At 37.2% G+C, this 26,794-nt stretch overlaps 1 protein-coding gene across 3 annotated transcripts in view; it reads right to left on the bottom strand.

The window, feature by feature from the left end:
- Positions 1 to 26,140, bottom strand: part of rabgap1l (RAB GTPase activating protein 1-like) — a 111,247-nt gene extending 85,107 nt beyond the window's left edge. For 2 of the 3 annotated variants that reach the window (XM_066646986.1, XM_066646988.1), the window contains exons 1-12: positions 26,064 to 26,140; positions 19,850 to 20,027; positions 18,734 to 18,920; positions 17,966 to 18,173; positions 15,643 to 15,817; positions 15,272 to 15,432; positions 12,646 to 12,756; positions 10,235 to 10,301; positions 9,422 to 9,524; positions 6,283 to 6,449; positions 4,396 to 4,522; positions 1,004 to 1,097 (exon numbers count right to left, since the gene is read on the bottom strand). In XM_066646986.1, the coding sequence (XP_066503083.1) occupies positions 1,004 to 1,097; positions 4,396 to 4,522; positions 6,283 to 6,449; positions 9,422 to 9,524; positions 10,235 to 10,301; positions 12,646 to 12,756; positions 15,272 to 15,432; positions 15,643 to 15,817; positions 17,966 to 18,173; positions 18,734 to 18,920; positions 19,850 to 19,987 (1,538 nt within the window). In that variant the 5' untranslated portion in view covers positions 19,988 to 20,027; positions 26,064 to 26,140. The remainder of the gene's footprint in view (positions 1 to 1,003; positions 1,098 to 4,395; positions 4,523 to 6,282; positions 6,450 to 9,421; positions 9,525 to 10,234; positions 10,302 to 12,645; positions 12,757 to 15,271; positions 15,433 to 15,642; positions 15,818 to 17,965; positions 18,174 to 18,733; positions 18,921 to 19,849; positions 20,028 to 26,063) is intronic. The other variant, XM_066646987.1, reaches the window with a different exon arrangement.
- Positions 26,141 to 26,794: the final 654 nt, after the last annotated feature.

The raw sequence follows: 26,794 nt of genomic DNA, 5'->3' as shown, positions 1-26,794 counted from the left end.
ATTTAAATATCCTTTGCAATATATAGTCCCCACTAACCAAAATCTTACTCCTTCCATTTTATATACATAGACAGGGCTAATTTAGTGCCACATATTTTGGCTAATGAGAGATGCTATCTTCCATTTGTTACTTCTTAAATAGTAATTAACTTACACAGTAGCTAGGAAAATGCTGTGGCCATTAACCATCCTTTCTTTAATTAAAACATTTGCAAATGTATATAGAAAAAGTTAACACACACACACATACAATTTTGCTTTCATTTGCCCATATTATAAATCTAAGCATTGTGCCATTTCTATTTACCTGTCTGTCTAAACACTGATGGATGACTGTCGAGATCCTCCTCCACGCTCCAGCAACCACCAAGTGCCTTGAAGCTGTCCCTACACTGAAGTTCTCACAGACTACTAACTATTATCACCAGTAGATTGACCAGAGGAGGATGGGTCACCCCTTGTGAGCCTTGGTTCCTCCCAAGGTTTCTTCCTCAGCTGGGGGAGTTTTTCCTTGCCACTGTCGCCCCTGGCTTGCTCACTTGAGGGTTTTACATTTGTTTTTACATTTCATGTCAAATCTTTGTCCTACTGGAATTCTGTGAAGCTGCTTTGTGACAACATCAGTTGTGAAAAGCACTATATAAATAAATTTGATTTGATATTTTGCTTTAAAGTAACTGCAGAGTAAGGGAAAAACTGCTTAACAAATGTGGCTCCTTAATTCACCAAGCTGTAAATCTGCTTTGAGACACATATGAAACATAACACATCACTAAATGATGGGGACCATCAAGCCAAGCATAGAACCTCGAAGGTTTTTTTTTTTTTTTTTTTTTTTAAAAAAGCCCTTTGAATTCTACACAGGATTCAAGTAAGCTGTATCCTTGACATATTCTACCATGTTCAATTTGTACACTCAGTTGCACACTGTGCAGATGTACTTATTATCTGCAAGCCAAAACTAACTTTAAGTTGATCAAGCGCAAAATTGAGCATATCTCACCATCGGTTAAGAATTCCACCCCAGGATTCCAGAATCTTCTCTGGACAGTCTTTAGACACATCCCCTGTACCACTGGAGATTTCACTGTCACTGTCTGTAAAAAGCAAACGGGAAAAGGAATAAACAGAAAGACACTTAGACAAATTGTGTCTCAATATTAATTTGGAACAGAAACTAATCTAGGAAAAAATACACATCTTAATAATGGGATTAAAAACAATGACTTGGTTTACTTAAATCTTTAAATCAGTGTTAAACAGACCACACATCAGTAAGAAGAATAAAATATCCCAGAGTCATAAAAATTCACCAAGAGTTTCAAATTCAGTAAGCTTTCAACAGGAAAAAAAAGCTATATCTACACTATACGGAAAAAGTAGTTCCTAATCATTTAACTCAATAGAACTTAAATCAGTTCTATTGCCACAGCTGTGTCAAATCAAACACCTATTTGTTATGGGTCTTTCTAAAGAGTTCACTGAATTCGAGACAGAAAGACTCAAATTTGGTCTTGTTTTGAAGGGGACAACCTATATAAGTGTTGGTATGTTTTGTGTGTGAGAGAATTGTGCTTCATGGTGCCACAGTTTTGGGTTTCTTCTTTTATCGTCATATTGCACACTTCTACTTCCCAGAAAAGCTCACGTCGAAGCCAACCTTACTCCACTGTCCTTCAGAACGTTTCAGATACATCACTAACAGTGAATATGAGTGGCAGCCTGGCTGTTGCAATCAGATTATAAAAGAGAATACAGAGGCAGCAATTTGAAACTAGATGTAAATCTAACTTATTTAGCATAGAACAAGATAAAAACATGTAGATAATTTTAAACTGCATCCCAAAAACTGTATTCAAAATCTAAATCTGTCTAATGTCAATATTTACTTTATATGCAAATATCTTCCAATACTTACATGATTCTGATGTCATTAATAGTTTTTGTTTAGTGTTACTAGTACTAGTAGTTTAAGTCAACTAGGATTTGAAGAAACAATGTTGCTATCTAATTGTACTATCAAACCATTTGTGAGGTGCTAAAAGGTCAAGTGCACTAATATAAACTTATATCAAAGAATGTGTCTGGGGCTTAAAGGCAATGCCTACAGTTGTGGGGAAACACCATTATCTCGTTTTTTTTGTTTTTTGTTTTTTTTTTTTTTCAGAAAAATCTCAGAAATATTTTGTAGTGTTGTGTTTACTTTCACACAATTAGCGCTCTCCAGAATTTAGAGTCAGTTCCATGTACAGTAAAAATAAGTTAACATTACCCACCTATGGAGCAGGAATAAAACAATTTCCTCATCTCTGTTCATGACAAATCACAACAGAAAATGTAAAGGGAGGAAATGTGTTTGATAGCGGAGTATTCCTATTTTTTTCCATAGCATTGCAACATTTTATAATATGTACATATCATTTCAACTTTTAGAACTTTTATTTCTAAAAAATAAAAATCATCCTTAACTGAAACTTAAACTGGACTTGAAACCTATATTGCATTACTATCCTAATAAGATGATCTGACTAGCTACACTTCAGAAGCTACCACGCTGCTCTCAACATGAGATTGTCAGGATGACATTGTTCTGCTTGGTTATCATAGTACACACTGAGACCATTATAAATGCTTTCTAAATAAGGACCTTTACATTTCCCTGTGACCTCTTAAAACACATCTGCTCTTTGACCTTAATGATTATGTAAAAATCATATAGGGGGGGGGGGGTTAAATAAGTAAATAAAAAAAAAAACCCTTTTTGAAATAGTTGGTAACAATTATAAAGCTTTACTAAACAGTGAACACAAAAAGGTGATTTTATGATCATTACATGCTTAAAACTACTGTGAAGAAAGGTTTATATTGCAGATATCTGTGTAGGGTCCAGGTGTGCACAATCCATCAACACTTGGTAAAGAAATGAAAGGCTATTCACCCTGCACCAGCCAGTACCACTTAACCATATTGAAAGTGGTCAGTGGTAAGTGCTCCGACTTGAAAGTGCACTGGCTTTTACATCCTTAGAAGACAGCTAAAGCCTTGTCCACTGTCAAAGCAAAGTAGCCTCCAACATCCTATAACTCTTTTGGACTGGAAATGCCACATAATTACCTGCATTGATTTTAGAAGACTTCAGACCATTAGAACAACATTGGTCTATTTATTTCTATATCGCTGCCTATCACAGACTATATATTTTTTGTCACACATCTTGTAAAATATTGGTTCCAGCCATTGCAACATTTTTCATTCCAACATTCATTCATGCATTGTCTGTAACCACTTATCCAGTTCAGAGTCGCGGTGGGTCCTGAGCCTACCCGGAATCATTGGGCACAAGGCAGGAACACATCCCGGAGGGGCGCCAGTCCTTCACAGGATGACATACACACACGTTCACTCACAGACTCACACCTACGGACAGTTTTTAGTCACCAATCCACCTGTGTTTTTGGAGGAAACCTGGTGGAAACCCACACGGACACGGGGAGAACACACCAAACTCCTCACAGGCAGTCACCCGGAGCAGGAATTGAACCCACAACCTCCAGGTCCCAGGAGCTGTGTGACTGCGACACTACCTGTTACACCACCGTGCCGCCCACCATTCCAACATTGCTGCAGTCAATTAATTATATAGTAAATTATATATGTGAATAGCATAAATAGTAGCACGAAAAAGCATAAAAGAATATCTAGGACCAAACTGAAAATTCTGCAGCCAAAACACTATGAAATGTTTAGTATTGATAATTAACAAAAACATACCACAACAGACTTCAGATATATTTGCAGGAGCTCAAAGCCAGCATTGATTAAATTAAGGCTCACACTGGATTCACAGTTGCCAAAACACAAGGGAGAAAAAGCAAAGAGAGCAAAATGTGTTCAATACGGGTGAGATTCTGTGGGAAAAAATCTGCAGTGATGATCTCACTCGTTTGAAATTTTGCCACTGAAGGAAAAAAAAATGAAATTAACAAATGTTCTTGCAAGATCTACTTCTGCAAAGGCAATCTGTTCAGTTTTTCCTCTGCCTGCTCTCACAGTCTCAAAAGGCAATCTAAATAAGCCTAGAGACATGGTCATTTTTCTTGTAAATTGAACTCCGCAAAGCTTTGCAGGATTGTGGAAAGGGGGTACATTCTTCAATCAACTCACACATGGACATGCAATTAATTTATCTCAGTGCAAGTGTGTGTGTGTGTGTGTGTGTGTGTGTGTGTGTGTAGGGGGATTTCCAAAGTCATAGTTATTTTACCTGAAGAGCTCTTGTCCAAACAGAAACTGCAAGGCAGTGTAGTAAAGAGCAAGAATGCATTTGAAAAGCACATGATATGGTAAAGCACCTCTGGGGTGTGTGCGAAAGGATGGGTAAATTATCTCTGGTACCTTCCTCCTGCTCCTCTTCTTCAGTGGGGGACTGCAGTCTGCCTCGTGTTCCCCCAACTCGCTCAGACTGCCTCTGGAGACTCACCACCTCAAACATGGGATCTCCCTGGCTGCCCTTCTCAATGCCCTACACAAAAACACATAAGTAGCTTAAGAATGTTGTATGATTTCAATACCAGTACACTAATTAAAATATATTATCTCAAAACAAATGTGTATTACATTTCTACTGTTTCTAAGCAGACACACAATAAAATCTGAGATTAGTCTTCATTTATTAAGTTTTGCAGATTTATTAATTATTCATTAATTTGTACAGCTATTCTGGGTCAGGAATAAAAAGCCCTAACAGAAAACACACTGAAAACTAAACATCTACATATCAATAATTTCTTACACAAAACGCCTGGCTACAAAAGAGTTTACTTATACAGACATGTACAACCTTGAGTTAATGGTAAAAACGTATGTGGGTATTCAAGAAAAATGAATAGTCTCTGCACATGTTCATTAATCTAATAATATTTTTTATATAATGCATGATTGTGACATGGCCACTCTGAAAGTCCTCTTTGGGATTAACATTAATAAACAATAATACACACAAACACACAAACCAGAAATGTGTCTGAAATGGGCCTATACTAAATAAGAGTATAGATCCATATTAAAATGAATGAAGGGCTACCGGACAGACACAGCGCTATCACTAACAGGCCTAAGGCTGTAATAACTCCACTGCTGACAATCTGCATGCTCCACGCTGCTGATATACTTGGAGACGACATTCCAAAGTTAGCTTCACCTCTGCCACTGCCACAGGGGAAGCAGTGAAAAATATGTATAAAATAATTACATGTACAGGAGGAAATTAAAAAGAGCAGTGAGTGAGAAACAGTCCTCACGCCGAGTGGCCACCCCTGGGTAGCTCATCTACTAATGGGGTTCACAGGGAGCCAGACACAATCAGAGCGGCAGATAACTTGCATCTTTTTCACTCTCCTTTTCAGAGGTCATTCCTACACTGTGGCTTTATTGCAACCCCAAAATTGGCTTACATTTCTACTGATACCACGAGGTTCTAGTTATTGTTCCATTAATAAAAAAAAAAAAAAAACACATTTTAATTGCCTGGCAGACAATGCACCTCGGGCAAAAATATCGCAATTTAGTGCAAATACCTATTCACAAAATTCATCATCGCCACCATCATCTACTTTGCCGCTTAATCCATTTCAGGGTCACGGTTATTCACAAAATTCCTACACCTAATAAACAGCGTCAACACATCTACAAATATATAATAATAAAATAATTAAGGAGGTTGGGCTTGGTCTTGTGCTAACACCATAATATTATCTTTTAATTAGCTTTTAAATACAGCCAAGGCATTCTTCCACTCAGTGATGAAATGACTACGAAGGCAATCAGCTGGAGATGCAGGCAGCAAGCCTTAATTACTTCAGCATGATAATGAGAGCCAGGCCACTCATTAAGTTCCCAATAATATAAAGCCTCCATTTGCTGCTTCACAGCTTTCCAGGAGCCCAGTTATTGCTCCCAGTCGTCATTAACAAAGACCCTTTTTGCACCTTACAGTTCTGTCTTCTGTATAGCAGTAGGCTACACTTTTTAAAAAGTTACATGAATGGGCTAAATAGTTGTAAAACATTACAAACACAAAATCTGATCCGCAAACCATGTTCTTAAGGATAAACAAATTTTAAATTAAAAAAAAAAATAAATATATATAATAATATATATATCTCCTCTCATAAATTAAACTAAATGTGGAGAATGAAGTTTTGCACATTTAACATCAGAAAAGTCTGCAACTTTAAACCACAAATAAATAGGGGGAAAAAAATTGCAAAATGAGTACTGTACCTGTTTGAGCTGGAGGTAGAATGTCTCAGAGAATGCCTTCCTGCTAAAATACCAGAACCTCTCATTGGCTGGGTACACCCTGGCCAGCGCCTCTAGCAGAAATCGAACCGGCTCTAGCACCTCAGTCACCACCAGGTCCACAGCTACTGTAAGATACACCTGCCTGTCTGGAGAACAGAAGAAAAAAAAAATCAGCAGATTTTATGAAGGTTTAAGTTTAAGAAGGGAAGCACATGAATCTATGCACCCATAAAATCATAGTGCCCACTGTACAAGCCTCTGGAGACAATGTTATGATCTGGGCTTGTTTCACTTGGTCAGGTCTGGCCTAAGCAAAGTTACGTGGCCATAACATTTTGTCAGTTGAGTTCCATAAATGTACTGAATGACCAGGTCCCATTAAATTTTCCCCTGTCATGTTTTCCAGAATGACAATGTCAAGGAATCATTTTGGCACATGAATTGGCCACCACAGATTCCTGACATTAAAAACCTATGTAATGTGTATGTAAGGAATGGATCAATTCTCCCATCACCTATACAAGATCTCAGGCAAAAATTAATGCAACTCTGTTTGCAGAAAAATAAAATAGCATCGTAATCAATGTTAGTCTGTCTAATATTAGTGTGTGCTGTGTGTATTAAAGCAGGTTCATATCATTTTAATTGGTCATTTTAGCTGACAGCAAAGAACAAAATATTAGAAAAATTAACACATAGATTAACAAATATTCTTAAATCCTGGAGTGCATGACACTCCTAAACATGCATATAACCAAGACAATGGCATGATTAATCAAGTCAGCATTGCTAAATGTCACAGAGATGCATGCTCTGTCAGGGGATCTAATCCAAAAGCAAATGCTCATCTCATAATATGCACTCTGATTATTCTGACTGATGCAGTAGATCACATATCACTCCATACGAGGCAATGTTACACCTCTAAGAAATTTATGATCTTCTGGGTAAAGTGTTTCACCAATTTTGCTTTGTTGTAAAAACAAGAATGAACTATTGAAGGGAGAAAACCCATTAAGCTATTTAAATTAAATAAACAAACATTTACATGCAATACAGTCTATTAATGAATAATGGATAAAACTGATATTTAAAGCTAGAACAACATTTCTAAATCCGGGTTAAAGATATATTCAAGCATAAAAATGATGTGGGTTCTGACATCCGAGTATCATTCCATTTGTAATGAATACCTGAATAGTTACCTGGACCAATTTGCAGCTCTAATACTAGCACTGGGTACTGTTAATTAAGCAGTTAAGAGTCCATTCCTACTTGGTAGTCTGAAGTGTTTTGGTTAACCATGGAATTGTAATTAAAGAGTAAATCTAACAAGAACTGGAATATAAAAATCACTAAAGGCTCAAAAAACAATTCAGGTCATGCCATTAATAAATAAATAAGTCCTCTCCTCCCAAGTCAGAGGTTAGCTGCCTCATTTATGTCTCAATTCAAATGAATAGCTTCAAATCAGTAATGACAAGCAGCAGCCTTTAATGAAGGAAAATTTGATCAGTTTAAAAGCAGAGCTCTTTAAATAGCTCATTTAAGCCTGGTTGCTTTAAAAACCTGCCATTTAGGCTTCAATCAATCAGGAAGGCTTAGTTCTCAACCTGTCTGATCTGAGCACTAAAACATACAGACAAGCATTGTGTTGAATTCCTGCTGTGATCTGCAATTGCTCTTGATCAGTCATCAAAGTATATGAATCAGATATGACCAACCCATGAAAAACTAAATTATTTAATTTGTTAGGGCTGCTTTAGCACCTCTAGACACAAGCCATTCCCCCAAATTACAAACAGAATATAAATTCAAGATAAACTAGTAAACAATCTTGACAAATTAGATATAAATATATATTGTACATATAAAATTAATTTACTTGGAATAGCCAATACATTAAAATTACCTCCTTGTTTTTATACTCATTGACAATTTTATTAATTACATATTTTGTATAGGTGCACTTCATAGTTCTACAAATTACAGATTCTCGTCCACATGCATATATTGTTTTTACCCACTTTAACCCTGTTCTTCAATAGTCAGGAACCCCAATGGACTACAAAAAAGTAGGTATTACTTGGTTGGTGGAGCATCCTCAGCATGACACCAATGTGGTGGGGGTATGTTAGTGTATTTTCAGTCTATGCAGGTGGATCCAATAGAGTCTGGATGCAGACATGCACTCCCTGCCAGATGTACTCTATGCCCCCATGATGTCATGTGCATGTACCTTGGCTTGAAGCACAAATTTATTCTTCAACAGACACAACGTAATTCAGTTTCCATGGCAGAGTGTGCATGGACATCATAAACAGGCTGGCAATGCATGTGAGGCAAAGAGTGCATGTATGCAGCCAGACGCTTCTCAGTTTATCAGATACAGCAGTGCTCTTGGAGGTTTTAAACACCGTGTCCACTTTATAAGACACACTTATAAAAACTTAGTCCCACTTGTAAATGCAAAGTCAGTAGCTCATTTAACAGTGTGTTAGCCATCTTGTAGTCCTTCATCAGTGGTCACCAGATTCTGTTGGCCTCATTTTCTCATTTGTGGACTGTTCTCAGTCCAACAGTGACTCTGAAATGTTTAAATCCTCTGGTGGCCCTGCTGTGTCTGAGCTATTTGAACCAGTGCAACACACACACACACACACACTAACATGTCAAAATAATGTCAAAGTCATTTTGGTGCCATGTATGATCATCCAGCCAAATCATACCTGCTTTGTGCTGGCACTGTGGGGTCCGGAGCATTTAAGGACAGGTTAAAAGAGAGCTAACAAAGAATGCAGCAGTCTGTAATTGTAGGACCACAAAGGGCACCTCTGCGGTAAGTGGAGCTGATTAAAATGGACTGTCAGAACATGGACATCACTTTAAATGATTTGTCTGATTGGTGTATATGTACACCTCTTCAGGCGGCAGATGCCATTTACATTAATAAATTTAAAGGCACAATTATACTTAAAGGTTACTCTTAAATGTTTGACAGTGTTGAGCGAAACATCAATTGCGATAGCATATCTACCAAAAATCTAAGATACTGAACAACTCAGCATGCCCATTCCTGCACACTTGATTATAAGCAAATAACAATGTAGAATTGTACCTTTTGGAGTGTCTTCATTGAGTGCTTGAAAAGCAGGTGTGTTAGGATTCCATATTCCAGTGATTACATAGGCCTTCCCATCTGCACTTTTTCCCATGGACTCCTGCATACAGTAATTATAAATTCCACCCGTCAGATATTTTTGATAAACCATGTCAAGTTCAAGAATAGTGATCTAAATTGAATGCTGTTCAACAATGATTAAAACATTGACCAGAAAACAAGACAACGATTTTCACTTGGTGCTGGTAAATTGTAATATTTTCTAAAATTAAAATGACAGCAAAATTACTGCATGAACAGATTTAATTTTTCACTGAACAAATTCCACGTTTAACATTTAGTTCTTTTTTTAAACAGCTGGTCGGTTTTACATGTCATTTAGCTACAAACATTGTTTTTCAATTGAACTTGATATGTTCATTTGTAGCAGGCAGTGAAGCCTAAAACAATACAGAAATATATTTTAGAAATTTCACTTTATCATACTGATTTATAAGTGGGATAAGGTTTCATTTTCATTCCTCATTAATCACAAAGAATACAAATCATAGCTCATTAAACCTCAGCACTAATTGTTTGAGCTCTGAATCTGCCAGCCTCCTGTGCTGGTACTGCTCTAGGCACCCTGGAAAAGTATGTTTCTAATGAATGCTAAAAATAATTAATTAAAAAAAAACAAAAAAAAAAAAAACACACAACCACTACCTCTCAAACATATATGTGGTTTACATCCAGTAAGACACAACGACAGGGCACAATTCAATTTCAATTAAGGTGGTTCAAAGAGCAGAATTCAGGGAGATGTCTCACCATGTCTAAAAGGTGCATATCGCTGTTTCGAACCTTCTGCCCAGGACTGAGCAACATGCCAAAACACCTGAAAAAAAAAATAAAAAAGAAAACATTGAAAATGTTTATGATGCATGAAAAATAATGTGTCTAACTTAATTTGAAAAATTCTACTAAATCTGTACTGCATGTCAGCAAAACTCTGCTGATGTAACTAGAGTGCCATCATGTGGCTACTATGGATAGCTGTCAGTGGATGTTTAATAACAAAAATCTGTTCTCTGATGGGTCTCTGTTTATGGTCCCTCATTAAAATTTGCCATCCTGTTTTTTTTTTTTTTTGGCTACTAAAAAAGTGTGTGTGTTCAGAGGTAAACCTAGCTATCAAGTTAAGCATGAAAATCCATTTTACTATGAGCTGTGAGAATGGCAATTGCTGTTATTTCAGTAGCCTCATCGTCATTGTCCAATTAAAAACATCTCTATTTTTGTGGATTTTTAGTTTACTACAACATTGGAAAACGGTAGTTGTCCTTCACATTGTGTGACAATTGACCAAGAGAAATTCTCCAAAATTACTTGGAATAAAATCTTTTTTTACATTGACTTCCAAGGAAATACAAGGACATTTTTTTTCTTTAAAAGAGATACGTTATTCACTAGACAGTGACAGTATACTCTATAATGGTTCAATTCAAGGGCATATGAATATTAAAATGCCCAGTTAGAAATTAAAAAAAAAAAAGTTACTTAGAGGGGAGGCTTCATTTAGCACTACAGTAGCACTTTATCAAGCCATGTCTCAGTTAGGAAAAGAAAATCAAGACAATTTTTAATTAACTTCATAAAAGACTTAATCGTAAGTGAGCAAACATTTAGTAGAGCACATTTAGGAGCATGATGTGACTTATGGAGAGGAATTACTGCAATGGGACAATGTGAAATGCAATCCACACACATTACTTTTCCAAACTAACATGAAGAATAGGTGGCAAAATTAAAACGCTATTACATTGTTTTCACGTTGTTTGACTTCCTTACTAAAAAACAATACACAAGGATTTGCATTTTAAAATTTACATGCTGAATTAATGTCAGAATTGAATATAATCACCTCGAAATGTAATCAGTACTTCAAAAATAAATATCTCAGCTAAATGCAATACACGTGAGATCACATTTAAACACAGACATGCAGAAAATGTACCATAAATTAAAACAACTATTCATTACATTTAATGTCGCTCTGTTGCTTACCAGAAAAAAATTACGTATTTCGATGTCGATTTCCATTCAAAGAATAAAATGCTGAATGTGTGTCAGAATTGAACACAAACCACCAAAAAATACAATCAGTTCAACTATATTGTATTCCACTGTGTGGCGCTGTGAATCAGTCCTCTACAGATTTTGGGGCGTGGTTTTTCAAGGGACCTTTAATAACAATTTTGGCATGTATTCTTCATATTAGTTTGAAAAAGCAATAACGTGTGTGGATTGCATTTCACATTGTTCTATTGCAGTGAATGCTATTCAATTTGGCATTAATTCCTCCCCATAGTGACTGAGCATCATAGCTGGCATTACTCACACACTTAACTGGAATCAGATTTTGTTTGTTAGAGCTTCTAGTATGGCTCCTGAATTGATTTTGATTCTGAAAACCACATCACCGGCTATTGGAAAGAACTAGATTATAAAACTGACACAAAGCATGGATCCCAATGTCAAAATATATTGTGTTTTGATGCTGACAGCATCTGTGCAGCTTTGTGATTATACATTTTAGAGCCAAAGAAAACAAAAAGAAAACACCTGTTTCTCTGTTAATAGATGCTGGAAATATTATGAAGTTTCTGTGCAGTCCTGTAATTTAAACAATACTTAAAACATCTTGTGTAGCTACATTTGTACTTCTATTGAAATTCTTTTGGGAGGGTACCTCTACCCAAGTAAGAATACATTTACTTGAATATTGGCTGCAGCATCCATCTGTGGTGCTTAATATTACTATATTATTTAATATTAGCACCTGTACATCTAAGAGGCATAGAAACAAAAAAGGCAATAAAATCCATTTGTGACAATCTCAAGTATATACTAGCCACATCTGCTTTTTTGTATTATGGCCAGATCATGTGATTGGCCAGAACACATGTCAGATACATGCAACAGGCTGGTTTCTCCAGCTGGTCTCAAGAGGAATTTCATGTTTCTTTCTCAAATATAGTAATAACTTAAGAGTACAGGTACATCCTAATGAAACTGCTGCAGGCAGGTAATATGTAAAGAGGTTTTACTTCAGTCTACTCTAGTTAAACCGTAATAAAACAAAATAAAATAAAATAAAGCCCTTTCAAGTGCGGCGGCTTAATGACCATAATATTGCTTTTGTGTCAACAAAGAACCAAGCTATTGTTCTGACATCTTACCTCTCTATACCCAGTTCCTTGTTTGAGATCTGCTGCACTGTGACCACCACTTTCTTCTGAACACCCTGCCGCAGCTTAAAGTAGTACTTGTCTCGATCTTTTGGAACAGGGCTGCAGAAAAAAAAAATAATAATAATAAATAAATAAAATATTACTTACACACACACACACACACACACACACACACACACACACACACACACACACACACACACACACACACACACACACACACACACACACACACACACACACACACACACACACACACACACACACACACACACACACACACACACACACACACACAAATAAAACTTGTGAAAAGGTAAACAACTAGTGCTATTTAACCAGCAATAGTAAAAAAAAAAGGGGGAATTTCATAAAAGCTGAAACGAAAGTGAACACATCTGAGGTACGTTTTAAAGCAGGTGTGAAAATGTGGAAGCATTTATAACAGTAAAAAACCCTGTTTAAGTAGTAACAGCAAGGTTTTTTTTTTTTTTTTTTTAAAGTATACACATATCTCAAGAGTTGTCTTACACAAAAAGAAGAGTTCCCAGCACAGACCAAACTGCAGCACATGTCAGGTTTGTCAGACAAATAAGGGGAGCCATTGCCAAAAGATTAATTCATTCATTGTCTGTAACAGCTTATCCAATTCAGGGTGGGTCTGGAGCCTACCCAGAATCACAGGGGCACAAGGTGGGAACACATCCTGGAGGGGGCATGCTTCCTAATGACTTCTGTAATGTGTACTTTGTTCAGTTTTCGTTTCTTTTGTTTGTCTTTTTCTTTTACCCTAGACATGAGCTGAAAATAGCCAACCTACACACAAACACATAGCTATACAAATATCCTGATTATTTGTCCAGCACACAACTTGACAATGTGGGCATCTTAGCTTTAGGTTGGGAAGTTGGGTTTGGTCATGTTGAGCTCCAATGACATGAAGTTGGTGGCAGTTTGACAAAGTGAAACACATCCCAGTCAAAACTAGTTAATACCGGTACGATATAAGGATCCAATATTGGTCCAGATATTAACAAAATTTGCTGAATTGGGTATTGGATGAATAGGCCAATTCATGGGACAGATCCATTTGCTTTCAATTCATGCGATTTAAGCTACTAAGTTTTTCTCTTTCAGCTGCTACATTTTATTTTAAATTACACTAAATGTTAGCATGTTAACAATGTTTGATTACTGATTGTATTTGACCAAGTAATTATGAAATTCTGTTTACACAAAATATAAAAAAAAAAAAAAAAAAAAAAAAAAAAAAAAAACTATTTTTGGCTGATACATTTTATATATTTTAATATATTGTAAGAAGTTTGACTTCTTTTTAATTGGAATTTGAATGCTGTGCCACATTCCTGTACAATTGTTCATTTTAGTGACAAAAAAATAGCATTTGAGTACATTTATATCTGTGTTAATTTTTTATATTTGTTAATATTTTTGTTAGTAATGTTTAAGTCAATCATTATGTCTTAAGTCTCTCCCAAAATGTGAGGTATATGGTTTATTAATTCAACAACAGCATCGGATCGGTATGGGGTATCCACCAATAAACATGTAGTTTATCTAATCGCTTGCTAGTGATTAGAATTGTCATGACAAAAATTTTGGAGAAAGTTGGGTGAGGGGGAATAAAATACATCTTAAAATGAAAAATAAAATTAAAACGAAAAGGTGGATTTCAACAGTTAGACTACTAAATTCACCCTAATGAATATGGTACTGTTCTGGTATCACACCAGTGGTGGATGCCGGTTTTTCAAGGAATGGAAGCTAAACTTCGGCCTACAACAAGGCGTCTTTTCCAGGGACTTGACTAGTGTCCTCTCAAAGGCCAGCAGAGCTAGGCTGCTTAAAGGGCCCTTGCCCATGTGAAGTGTGTCCGTCTGTGAGTGCTTTGTGACGGTGGCGGGGCTCAGCAGCACCCGCTGGACAGAAACTGCGATAGAAGTTAAAAAGGGTGATAGAAGTCAGTCTCCAAACACAAGCAGCTACAAAAAACTCTCCAGCAATAGAAGCTCGTTAACAAAGAAAATGCCGCTAAGAGAATTAAGAAAGTCTCCGGTTTAACTCAGACAGAATGAAAATGTAACGCTCCCACGGATCGCTACACCAAAGCATTGCTGATTCGCTGTCAATCAAAAAGGGATTCAGCCTCAGACAGATCATCCAATCATCATGCAGAAGCTGAGCGTCCGGGCCAGCCGAGGCCAGCCCACTGCCCCATAAACCCCCAGAGACGCTGAGCGTCCGATGGGCGGGACAAAGCCCAGCAATTATCCAATCACTCGTCTCGTTTCGCTGCTTCGCAATTGAGTGTCTACACCGTTTAAAGCACCATGAAGGGAATGATTGAGAGGAAAGCCACGTCTTTACCAGTAATAAGAAGCTGAATCTGAACAAAAGTTCAGCGCATTGTAGTGCACATTTATTCAATGACATGTACACAAAACAGTATATATTTGATCACTTATTTTTTGACATTTTAGGGGAAACTGAGCTTCCCTTGCAGTCTTACAGCAATCGCTTCTGTATCACACCATATATTGATTAGTATTTGGGACCCTTCGGTCTAAGAGACTAGCATCAAACCACCACTGACTTGAAGCTTCCTTTGCCGTCATCCTCCCGCACCTCCAGAGATACTGTGAAAGTGAAAATATCGCTGTCAGGGGACTGAGGCAGGGACAATTCACGGCCATCTGTAGCAGCCTTAGATGAACGCTTGAAGGCCGTGGAGAAGCTGTAGAGAATTCGGCTCACCTGTTTAAAGCAGAAGAATCAGAGGTTATGAGATATGTCCTATTCCTTTCTGCACGACTTTTCAATATTTAATTTCATTGTCTTTCCTACTTATTAACAGAAATTATTACAGCACTAAATATGGTTTTCAAATGAACTGGTTCAAACTACAAGACTAAAGCTCATCAGGTATAATCACACACTGACTGATTTGAACAGACAGACACTCACAGCCTCTTTTATATGACAGGAGAAAACATGAATCTGGAAGTCCTCTGAGCTGCGGTAGCTTTCAGTGAAGGAGAAGCAATCACTTTCTAATGAACTCTCCTTCCCTCGGGCACAAAAGAGCACTTTATAAATGGGGAAGGAGGCGATCTCAGTACCAGAGGCCTGGTCAACAATCCTGGACACACACACACACACACACACACACACACACACACACACACACACACACACACACACACACACACACACACACACACACACACACACACACACACACACACACACACACACACACACACACACACACACACACACACACACACACACACACACACACACACACACACACACACACACACACACACACGGTTAACTTTAATATTTTAACTGATATATATTGTCCCTGTCCAAAGAATAACATGTATCTACAAAATAATAACTTAAAAAGGACAACAACTTTAACCAGAAGTAAACACACAAATGTGAATGACAGCTGCTATGTTCAAATTATACAGTAAACAAAAAACAGCACTGCTACTGTTTACTTTAGAAGGTAGATAATTTTTATGCAGAAATATTAAATATATCTCTCTCACACACAGCTGTAAGAATTTCTGCACTTTTAACCCACACATTTATGAAAGATGGAATATGAGAGCGTTATATTGTCTGAGCTGTACATTGCAATTTTCTCAATTAAATCTTGGTCTTAGCATTGTTGTTGGTGGTGTTAACTCTCTCCCTGAAACTTTAACTCAGCAAATTAAGATATTCTACTTCAAATATCTCACAAACTACTCAGAAATGTTATAATAATGTAAAATGAACTGTTTCCTCTAACCAGTTCTATTACAGACAATAGTCCATCTCTTGCTCTTTGCTCCCATTTACCCTTTTCTTCAATGGTCAGGACATACACAGGACCACCACAGAGCAGGTGGATCATCATCTCCGCTTCAGTGACACTGACATGATGGATGTTGGACTGCTGCTCAGGTTTTTAAACTCTGTACACTCACTGTCCTCTCTGTTAGACACACCTAGCCCATTGATCCACCTTGTAGAGGTAAAGTCAGAGACAGCAGCTAATCTGTTTGTTGGTCATCCTCTAGTCCTTCACCAGTGGACACAAGATGCTACCCACAGGACGCTGTTTGTTGGTTATTTTTGGTTGGTGGACTTTCAGTCCAGCAGTGATACTGAGGGGTTTAAAAACTCTTATCAGTGCAACACACAATACCACAACACCATCATGTCAGTGTCACTGCAGCGCTGAGAATGGTCCACCATCCAAGTCATACCTGCTCTGTGGTGGTCCTGACCATTGAGGAACAGGGTGGTAGGAGGCTAACAATTTATGCAGAGCAAAAGATAGACGTTTTAGAAATATTCACCCCACTGTTATCACAGGCATATCACTGAAAACACAGAATGTACAATCCCCATAGAAAAGTACTGCAAAAAGAATGGGATACTCTAGAGCAGCTGCACACAACAATAAGGTCACGCTGCATAACGGCAAGCATCAGACAGACTGATATAAAGCCTCCCATTACTTGGCTGTGGAAAAGTGTAACAGCATTATCTGAAGAGATGAAACCTCAATTGTTTATGTGGCTGAATGCAATTAAATCCTCAGCTAGAATGGTGGAGGCTGTTACTACCGCAAAGAAGTAAATATCTGGCAAATGTGCATTTAATGTTCTTTTTTTCCCCCCTGAATACACTTCTCTACTAGATACATATAGTACAAGGCTATTCATAGATTTGTTTGGCTTTAAAAAATAAGAGGATTTAAAAGAAATTAACATGATTAAGTTCACTTGATGGGATTTTAAAACAGATTATATGCAGCTTCTCTTACAACATACAATATATTTAACAACAGATGGCATTGAGAAGCCATATTCTCATTCTAATTTCCAATGTGTTTTGTGTTCTCTCATCTATTTTTACTGCAACAGCTTTCAAACCCTAGTAGTGCTCACTTCCTGAGGAAAATAAATAAAAAGACTCAGCATAGTCCTGTGAAGATCACCCCCTGGAAGTCAAATGATATTTTAATTTGAGTCAAGTGACCAAGCCTAGCAATGAGACCATGACTGAAAAGGCGGCACTGGGACATTGGCACTGAACACTAAACAGGGAGTGGAAATATGAACCTTGAGAAAAGTTAGTGATGAAATGTCACAGAACAATCTGAAAACAGCAACAGCAGCAAAACGCATATAATAGTTTGAAAATTTATTTATTTTGAGCCTGCAGGGAAGCTAGTTACCAGAGAACGTTTTACAAATTTCTCAAGATTAAGTGTGTAAATTACCTAACACAGCCATCGGGACCGTTGGGTACATGGAGAGTGATGGGAATTGGGCTGGGGCTTTCAGCACGCAGAGTAGTCATGGCCTTCTGGGCCTCACCCTCGCTGCGTGGAGCCTTCACCCAGGTACAGCCCAGATAAGACAGTTTACTGAACTGCACACTGTCCTCCTCAGGAATGAGTGGACTGCCCACTGTCCCGGCTGAACCTTCTGAAAAGGAGTCACATGTACCAAATTAGTTTTGAGTTTTTTTATACTATACACATACAATGAAATGCTACTTTTAAACCTCTACTGACTGTAAAATAGCTACTTCGCTATCAGGTTGATCAATTTTAGTCATTACACTTAGGGCTTTGTTTAAGAGGAAGTTCCAGAAAGGGACATAGGAATTGAGCATAACCTTTAATCATTCATCACTTTTAAAAGCAACAACAGGAACCAGTGACAATAGGAAGAGGGCCAGCAGGCATTTTTTGACACTTCCTCTACAATAAAAAAAACGGAGTACATTTGAACCTCTGAATTACTGGTGCAGTGATCAGCTGTTAACAATGACAATTGAGGAAGAATTTGATTGAAAACAATAATGCTCTGACAAGCTCATACACATACAAAAAAATGGCTACGGTCAAAACAGCATAACTGTTCATTTACTCAATGCTTCATAGCCTTATCAATTACAGTAATTGTTAGGTGCAACCGTAGCCATAAGAGAGGCTTCATTTATTTTCTTTCCGAAAGATGTGGGAAACTTTAGCAAAACATACCATTAGGTGTTACATTCAACACCAGGCTTGGAGGTCTTTTCTGCTGCCCAGGTGCTTTGGGTGCTCCTGAACCTTCTGAGTTCTCCCTGGATTTTTCTAGCATCCCTTTTCCCTCTTCTCTCCCCAACTCATCCTCCAGGACCTCCTCCATTGCCCTCTCCAGCTGCTCACTTCCATTCCAGGACATCTGAGCAATTAACACACACTGTCAAAAATACTGCTAAGACAACATTTCAGAAAACACTGACGCAGGTAAAGATACGGATTGTTTTAGTTGTGTTTGAGGGTACGTTTTTTAACACTTTCAAGGATTCAGAAGTAGAAAATGTATAATAAGGTCTGTATACGCTACTCAGTTACGCTAAATATAATCTAACTACACCAAATTAATTAAATACCAAATGTGTGGATCATGTGTGAAAGGTGTGCTAGGAATAACAAAATTCACAAAATAGACTGCAGCTAATCTAATCTAATACAATTCGTTGCTATATGAATTTGAATAAGGTTAAAAACACTTAAAAGTAATTAAGAAACAGATATGGTTAAAAACAGCCTACTCGATTTTGAACAGAAAATAATTTATATTTATTTAAATTTCATAAATATACTCTCAGCACACAGTACAAAAGATTAGAACAGTTAAAGGCAATGTCGCCGATTCTGGGGAACTGCTTCTCTGTGTGGTTTGTATGCAGTCAGACGGGCCATGTCTTAAGGTGGAAGGGTATGTATAAAAAATATTTTGTTTGTATGTGGCTGAAGGTTATCCACAAAATACATGTGTAACTCAAATTGTTAAGTTTTGTAGTATTTTCGGTCTGTGTTTACTATAGGCAGTTAGCTCGCTCTCAAATTTATAGCTAGTTCCATATTATATTCTGAAACTGCAAAACTAAGTCAATATTACCCAACTATGGAGCAGAAACAGGGCAATATACTCATCTTGGTTCATGACTAGAGAGCAGAAAATGATGGGGAATCATCTTTAGAATGTTTTTAAAAATTGTTTTTTGATTAAAAGGGCTTACTTGCATTAGCTGGCTTCTGCTATAATATTGTTGCAAAGATCAAGAAATAGGTCAGGAGGCAAAGAGGGCATGTGTGAGCAGGTACCTTAAGTCTGGGCCGGCCTTCTGAGCTGGACGGAGATCCTTCAGCTCCAGGCTGCACCAGCACAAACTCCTCACTTGTGACTGTGGACACTGATTCAGTGGAGCCGCTCACTTTATCCAGAGATGAGCGGTCATCCATGATAACCAGGGACAGCCTCCTGGCCCACCTTTGCTGCAAACTGCGCAATATACACAGGTGAGCCATATTATTACGACTACCTCCTAGTTTCTACATTTCTACATCACTTTCCATTCTCCACTGACAGTAAAATGGCATTCTGCATTTCTACGATTACAGAACGTAGTCTGCTACAGTTGCTCTGCCCTTCCATCCTGTTCTTCAGTGGTCACAATCCCCACAGGACCACAAGAGAGAAGGCACAATTCTTTTTATTGTGGATCATTCTCAGCTCTGTAGTAACATGGTGTTGATACATCAGTGTGTGTTGCATTGGTAGAAGTTGGTACAGTACACCTGGAGTTTTTAAAAAATGTACACAACAGTGTATCCACTAACCCTCCACTATTAGAGACACTTACCAGGTTGGTTCACCTTGTAAAATCAGACAAAGTAGTTAATCTACTCTTTGTCATACTCTTGTACTATATCAGTAGTCACTAGACCCTGCCCACAAGACACTGCTGGCAGGATATTTTTTGTTGGTGGTCTATTCTCAGTCCAGCAGTGATGCTGATGAGTTCAAATACTCCAGCATGACACGTCAGTGTCAGGGCAGTGTTTGAGAAAGATGCACCAGGCAAATACCTGCTCTGTGGTGGTCTTTACCTTTGAATAACAGGGTGAAAGAGGGGAAACAATGTATGCAAAGCAACAGCTGAACAACAGTCTATAACTGTAGAGCTACAAAGTGTTTGTGAATGGTCAATAGAGCTGAGAATATACAATGAGTGCAGATGCAAATGCATCACTGTCAGCTGTCAACAGAAGGAATATCAGATCTGAAGGTGTCTCTTAAAACAAGCCAATGAAAAATTAATTCATTAATTCATTGTCATTGCAAGGCAGGAACACACCCTGGAAGGGGCACCAGTCCTTTACAGGGCCACACACACGCAAAAATAATAAAAAAATGAATGAATAAAAATTCGCAAATTAATGAAATCAATGCCTTATACTTTGAAATTATAGTGTAAACAAATTATTATTATAGTGTCTAATTCACACTTTATTCTAACTTGAAATATTGAATATGGTACAGAAACTTGGCTGTCTAGTTCAAGATTTAAATTAACAATGTATTTATTATTTTATTTTTTATATATCATTTCATTTTTTAGAGCGGCTCAGTGGTGCAGCAGGTAGCGTCGCAGTCACACAGCTCCAGGGACCTGGAGGTTGTAGGTTCAAGTCCCGCTCCTGGTGACTGACTGTGAGGAGTTTCTTCACGTGGCATTTTTACGTATGGCGTAAAAATAGGTTCTAAAGTTGAGAACCATAAAACAGAATCCAAACAAATAAATGTCATTTTACAATTGAGAAATTAATATCTTAACATTAATATCAAACAGATTATAAAAACATATAAAAACAGGTTGGTAAACAAAATATTTCTGTATATAATAGACTATTTTGAGTTTAATATTCTTGAAGAATCTGTTTTCGCTTTCATTCCCCCTTTTCTCAGTTGCGCGTCCCTCAGTCTCGCTTTTGCCTCCAGAAGTTTCTTGCTTTTGGTTTTGAAGAGGGGGGCAGGATCTGGACAGTCATTGGCTGCTGAAGTGAAGCCCCGCCCACCCAGCCAATTCTGCACACCCTGCTACATCAGCGAGAGTACGACAATCTTATCCGGATTGGAAAATGACCGACCAGCAAACACAGATAAGACGTATCAACTAATTTTAACGATTATCTCTTTTAGTAATGCATAGTTCGTCAAAGAAGCTTAGAGTCATTTTCTAATCAGGGTTAGGATGTGCAGAATGGGCTGGGTGGGTGAGGCTTAACTTCAGCAGCCAATGAGTGTCTAGATCCCACCCGCCTTGTCAAAAGTCAAAAGCGAAAAACTTCTGGAGGCGAAAGCGAGACTGAGACAAGCGCAAATGAGAAAAAGCGGAATGAAAGCAAAAATGGATTCTTCAAATATACTGACCTCAAAATAGTCTATTATATTGTTTTTTTGGTTCTCAGAACTTTAGAACCTATTTTGACGCCATAGCGTGGGTTTCCTTCCATGGTCCCAAAACACATGGTGTTTTGGGACTCAAAAAGTCTCCATATGTGCGAGTGTGTGAGTGAATGTGTACATGTGTGTCGTCCTGTGACTAAGTAATTATAGCTAGAGTTTTCAAAGTTTTGATTGGTAGTGCTGAACATGTAATTAGCTACATTATTAAAATTCCATTTAATTAATAGTGAAATACTTAAAGTAATATTTAATTTTGCAATTCTCCACACTTCTACAAAGCATTATTTGTTTCAGTCACAATTTCTGAAACAAGCTGCAACTACACATAACAGCTTTAAGAGCTATGAACCATAATATCACAACTAATCACTCAATAATCTTTTTTTTTTATTCCCCAAAAAGACAAGGTGGACTTGTTCACAGACACTATATTACGTGAAGGCTTGGCACTTGCACATCTCCTGGCAGTAAATATTCAGATGCCCAGCACATTAAGAACAAATGCTTTTTCATACAAAAAGTAAAACGTAAAAAACATAACTAAAAATAAAAATAATTTAAACAGCACAAAGAAGCTGATATCAATAACACAACACCAACATTATTATTTTCTCCCTCTTTTCTCACAAATGTACACTATCCCATGCCAAAAGGTGTGTCTGTATGTGGTGTTCTACTACTATAATTTAAGGGAACATGTGTGGCAAAACTTTGTGAAGACTATTCAGAGACAGTGAGACTGCAAAATCAGGATTAGGGAAAATGCTTATTTAACAACACTTTTCACTGGCAGTTTACCCACAGTGTAAATGTAACAATTTCTTGAGTCTGACATCAGCAGGTCATGAATAAATAGCTCCACAAACACACTCTTTCAGATCTGAATGTCTGTTCCCCACAGAGACACGCTGTCATGTGCTCTCATCACACTCGGTCAATTACTGCCATTGAAAATGACCCAAGATAAAGCTGCAGATAAAGATACATCTCCACAAAACTTGAATTGTGTTTTAAAGAAAAGTTGTAAATTATGCAGTTTCAAAATAGAACTTCAAATGAATATGATCCAGGATCCATTTTTGACCCTTATGTTTATAGGTGCCCTTGAGGATGACACTAAAAAAAAAAAAAAAGGGGGGGGGGAGCAGGTTGGAGAGAGGAGAGAGAAGTAAAGGGGGGAGAGAAGGAATATATATATTTAAAACAAACAAACAAAAAAAAGTACCACCTTTAGATATTTACAAAATTCAATATGAATTAATTTAAATAAAAATGTTATATTTTGATAAGGAAAAAAGGAATGACTAAAATGACCCTTGCATTAATATTATTGTTTCCATTTGCAGTTTACTTGAGCACTCAGCAGTATAAACTGTCATCCCAAGCTACCACTCTATTCCTCAATGCAAACAAATTTCCTTTCTCTCTCTGCAATTATTGGACTGAAATGGGTGGTTTAACACGGCTAGGGCAACAGTTTCAGAGAGTTCACTAACATAAAATAACAAAGAGATAAGCATGTTTTGTGAACCCATGTGACTTTATCAAGTTATGAGACTAAAACAAAAATGAAAGTACTCACAGTCAGGGGCTTTTTAACTGACTAGAGCTTTCAATTCAAACTAAAAAGAGAAAACATTTCCTGGTCTGCTCTATCTGTGAACAAAAAATGCAGAGGTTTCCAGGTATAAGTAATAATTTCAATAATAATATAAAAGTGACCTAAAGCTTGATAGAAAACAGTGAAGCAATCAGATTTGAAAACAGACCTAACCAATGGTATTCTGCAACAAAAACAACAATTATAACAATAAATTGTTACATACTACATACTAAGCTTAAATTATTGCCATTCACATGTTGCATAAGTTTGAATGCTACAGACCAATGAAAATATATATTTATTTTATATTTACTGCTCAATTCAAAAATATAAATTAAGATCCCAGCCCTCAAAATAAACGCATAACTGATTTCACAATGAGCAATTTTTCTTATACTTGTTTTAAGAGCGAAATATGTCCATAACTCCAACATGTTGCTTATATCAGTTAAAATGTTACTCAGATATTAATATTATATTTTGTGCCAGTATTATCAAATTATCATTTAAATCCTTGAATTGTGACATTTCAACATGAACTATTTTTAAAGGCTTTGCCAGACATGCTCTGGTGTATTTCACCCACTAATATTGAATCACACACTGTACTGTGACAAGGAAGAGTACACAAGTTGTCTCAATACAAAGCTTCTCCCATTAAATTCACTTGAGCCTGCCACAGACACAATAGGATTGCCTCACACAGAATGCTGGTTAAGGAGGAACAGGCTCTGCAGAGATTAGGCCCCATGCACTTTTCTCCATTGAGCACACCCTCAGCAAAACAGGAACAATGTTTCAAATCAAATCAGTTTTACCTCAAAGAAATAAGCAAATACCATCAACCACGCTGAATTCCTATAAGCACTAGACATGTCCAGAAAGAGACAGTGTGTGTGTAGACTACTATAAAGACTGTGATATTGTCTCAAATACATGAAGTTTACCTTTATCCTGTGTTCCTTATGTTTATCACAGATTTCTGAGGTGCTGCTAATTGAATTATAGCATTTTTTGGATAAACTACAGACTAGAAAAGCGCAAAAACTGAGAGAAAAATATAATCTCTTTTGTAATAATCTGACATGTCAGTGTCATTCAGCAATGTGATGAACAGAGGAACTTCGAATTTACATCAAATAATTTTTTTTACATTAATTAACATTACAAATTAGCATATTTATTGCGAATTTATGTTTCTACAAAAGATAAAAGAAAGAGAGACAAAATTCCCACTCTCAATGTATATCATGAAAAATGTTCAAGAAAGTGATCTTTAAAATCTGTCCAATGTTTTATGTATGATTTTTTTGTAAAACCTAAGATTCTGGAACTTAAATTACATAAATAAAAGGTGCACTATCATTTAAGTGAAGATGCAACTATTAAATTATAGACAAAACTGACACATCATCACTCAACACAATTAGCCCGATGACAGGGCAGAGAAAACCATTCCTGTATTTCAAAGTAAAGGGCCCCTAAAACGTCTTGGGAAGTTTAAGGATGTGGCTACATTCATACACTGTGTCCAAAGCTGACTAGTATCTGGGACATAAAATGCAAATCAGTAAATTAAAGCTTAGCTGAAAATAGGCTGACAGTTGGTAAAATGCTAAATGTTTCCTGTACTTTCGTTTGTGAATATGGTGTTTCACGTTGGTGTACTGTGGAATTGTAAACAAAAACAAACAATTAATGAACACTTCTTTGAAAAAAGCCTCCCTGATTCTTCATACAACAATCAAGGGGCTCGCTTAAAAAGAGGGTACCAGTAAACAGAGCTTGTTTATTTTGCGTATGTACTTCGAAAAGTATTATCCTGTAAGACACAGGTTATGCTTTAGTTGTTCTAGGTGGAGGGTTGCTCTATATTTGTTTCATGTCTGCATGGTCTTTAATGCCACCACACAGAAACAATAGCACTTTGAAAACCGGAGACCAATTTAAACACGTAATAAAATAAAAATGAAATAAAACACTAACAACTGATTTTTGTACTTTAGTGCTGCTGCATCTGAGTAGGTAACTTTCTAAAGTGAAATCATAAAGTAACACAGGAAATGTGAGGAAACTGCGGCTACCTTCTTATTCAAATGTTCCCTTCCACCTTAAACGCCGGCGTGTCACAGCTGCACAATTTAACGTACAAAAGAAAATTCCAATAAAATGCTGGCTAGTGAAAACCTGAGCTTTGCTAATGTTCCCGAATAAGCTAAGCTAGCAAGTTTGTTAGCAACATCAGCGGGCAGAACGGGTAACTCGGCTACTAGGCTAATCAGCTAGCGGCTAACTGGCTCAACAATAAACTATTATTGAGATTCTGGAGAATATAACAACGCACACTACACACAAAATATTCAAGTGACACACAAAGGGGTCTCGCAAACCCTGACCGTTTAGGTCAGGTGATGTCAAATAGCACAAGATCTGTTAGTGAGCGTGTAAAGAGAAGCAGAACTTACTTGGTCTTGGTACCGGAGTTACGATTCAGTGCTGGCCAGGGTTCAGTGACCGTCCGCGGGGACTCAGTGGGTTTGACTCCGTCAGAAAACCCTCGCTTTAATGACTCATAAACGAATCGGCTCACTTGAATCATCTCTTGTCGACCATTTCTCTGAACCTAAGAATTCCAATTGAATTAAGTTTTATAAAGATGCGCTGATTAAAAAATACATATACATCTATCAGATACAACATTAAAGTGATCTCATTATTTCTAAATTCACTGTCCATTTTATCAGGTCCAATTAACGTATAAGTGAACTTTGTAGTTCTAAGTAGTCTATCTGTTTTTCTGCCTACTTTGTTAGCCCCTACCCTTTCACCCTGTTCTTCAATGGTCTACCCTCATAAATCCACAGCAATGCATGTATTTCCATGGTGGTCCATTCTCAGGAATGTAGCTGACTTTAACATACCCGTTGTGTGGTGGTCCTGAACACAAAGCAACAGGTGGACTACAGTCTGTAATTGTACTACTATGCAGTGAACTCATAAGGTAAATGGAACTGATATAACATAGATAATAAGTGTTGAAAAATCTGGGATGCTGTGCCAAATAAGTAAAAGCAGAGCAAATGCATTATGTGCAAATGATTTATTGAAATCAGTACAAAGACAACATTTCAAATGTTATTGTTTTAAGAAAAATATATGCCCATGTTGAATTTGATGCCAGCAACATATTTTAAAA

This window comes from Hoplias malabaricus, chromosome 16, assembly GCF_029633855.1.
Source record: "Hoplias malabaricus isolate fHopMal1 chromosome 16, fHopMal1.hap1, whole genome shotgun sequence".
Taxonomy (NCBI): Eukaryota; Metazoa; Chordata; class Actinopteri; order Characiformes; family Erythrinidae; genus Hoplias; species Hoplias malabaricus.
This window is presented reverse-complemented; position numbering and strand designations above follow the sequence as displayed.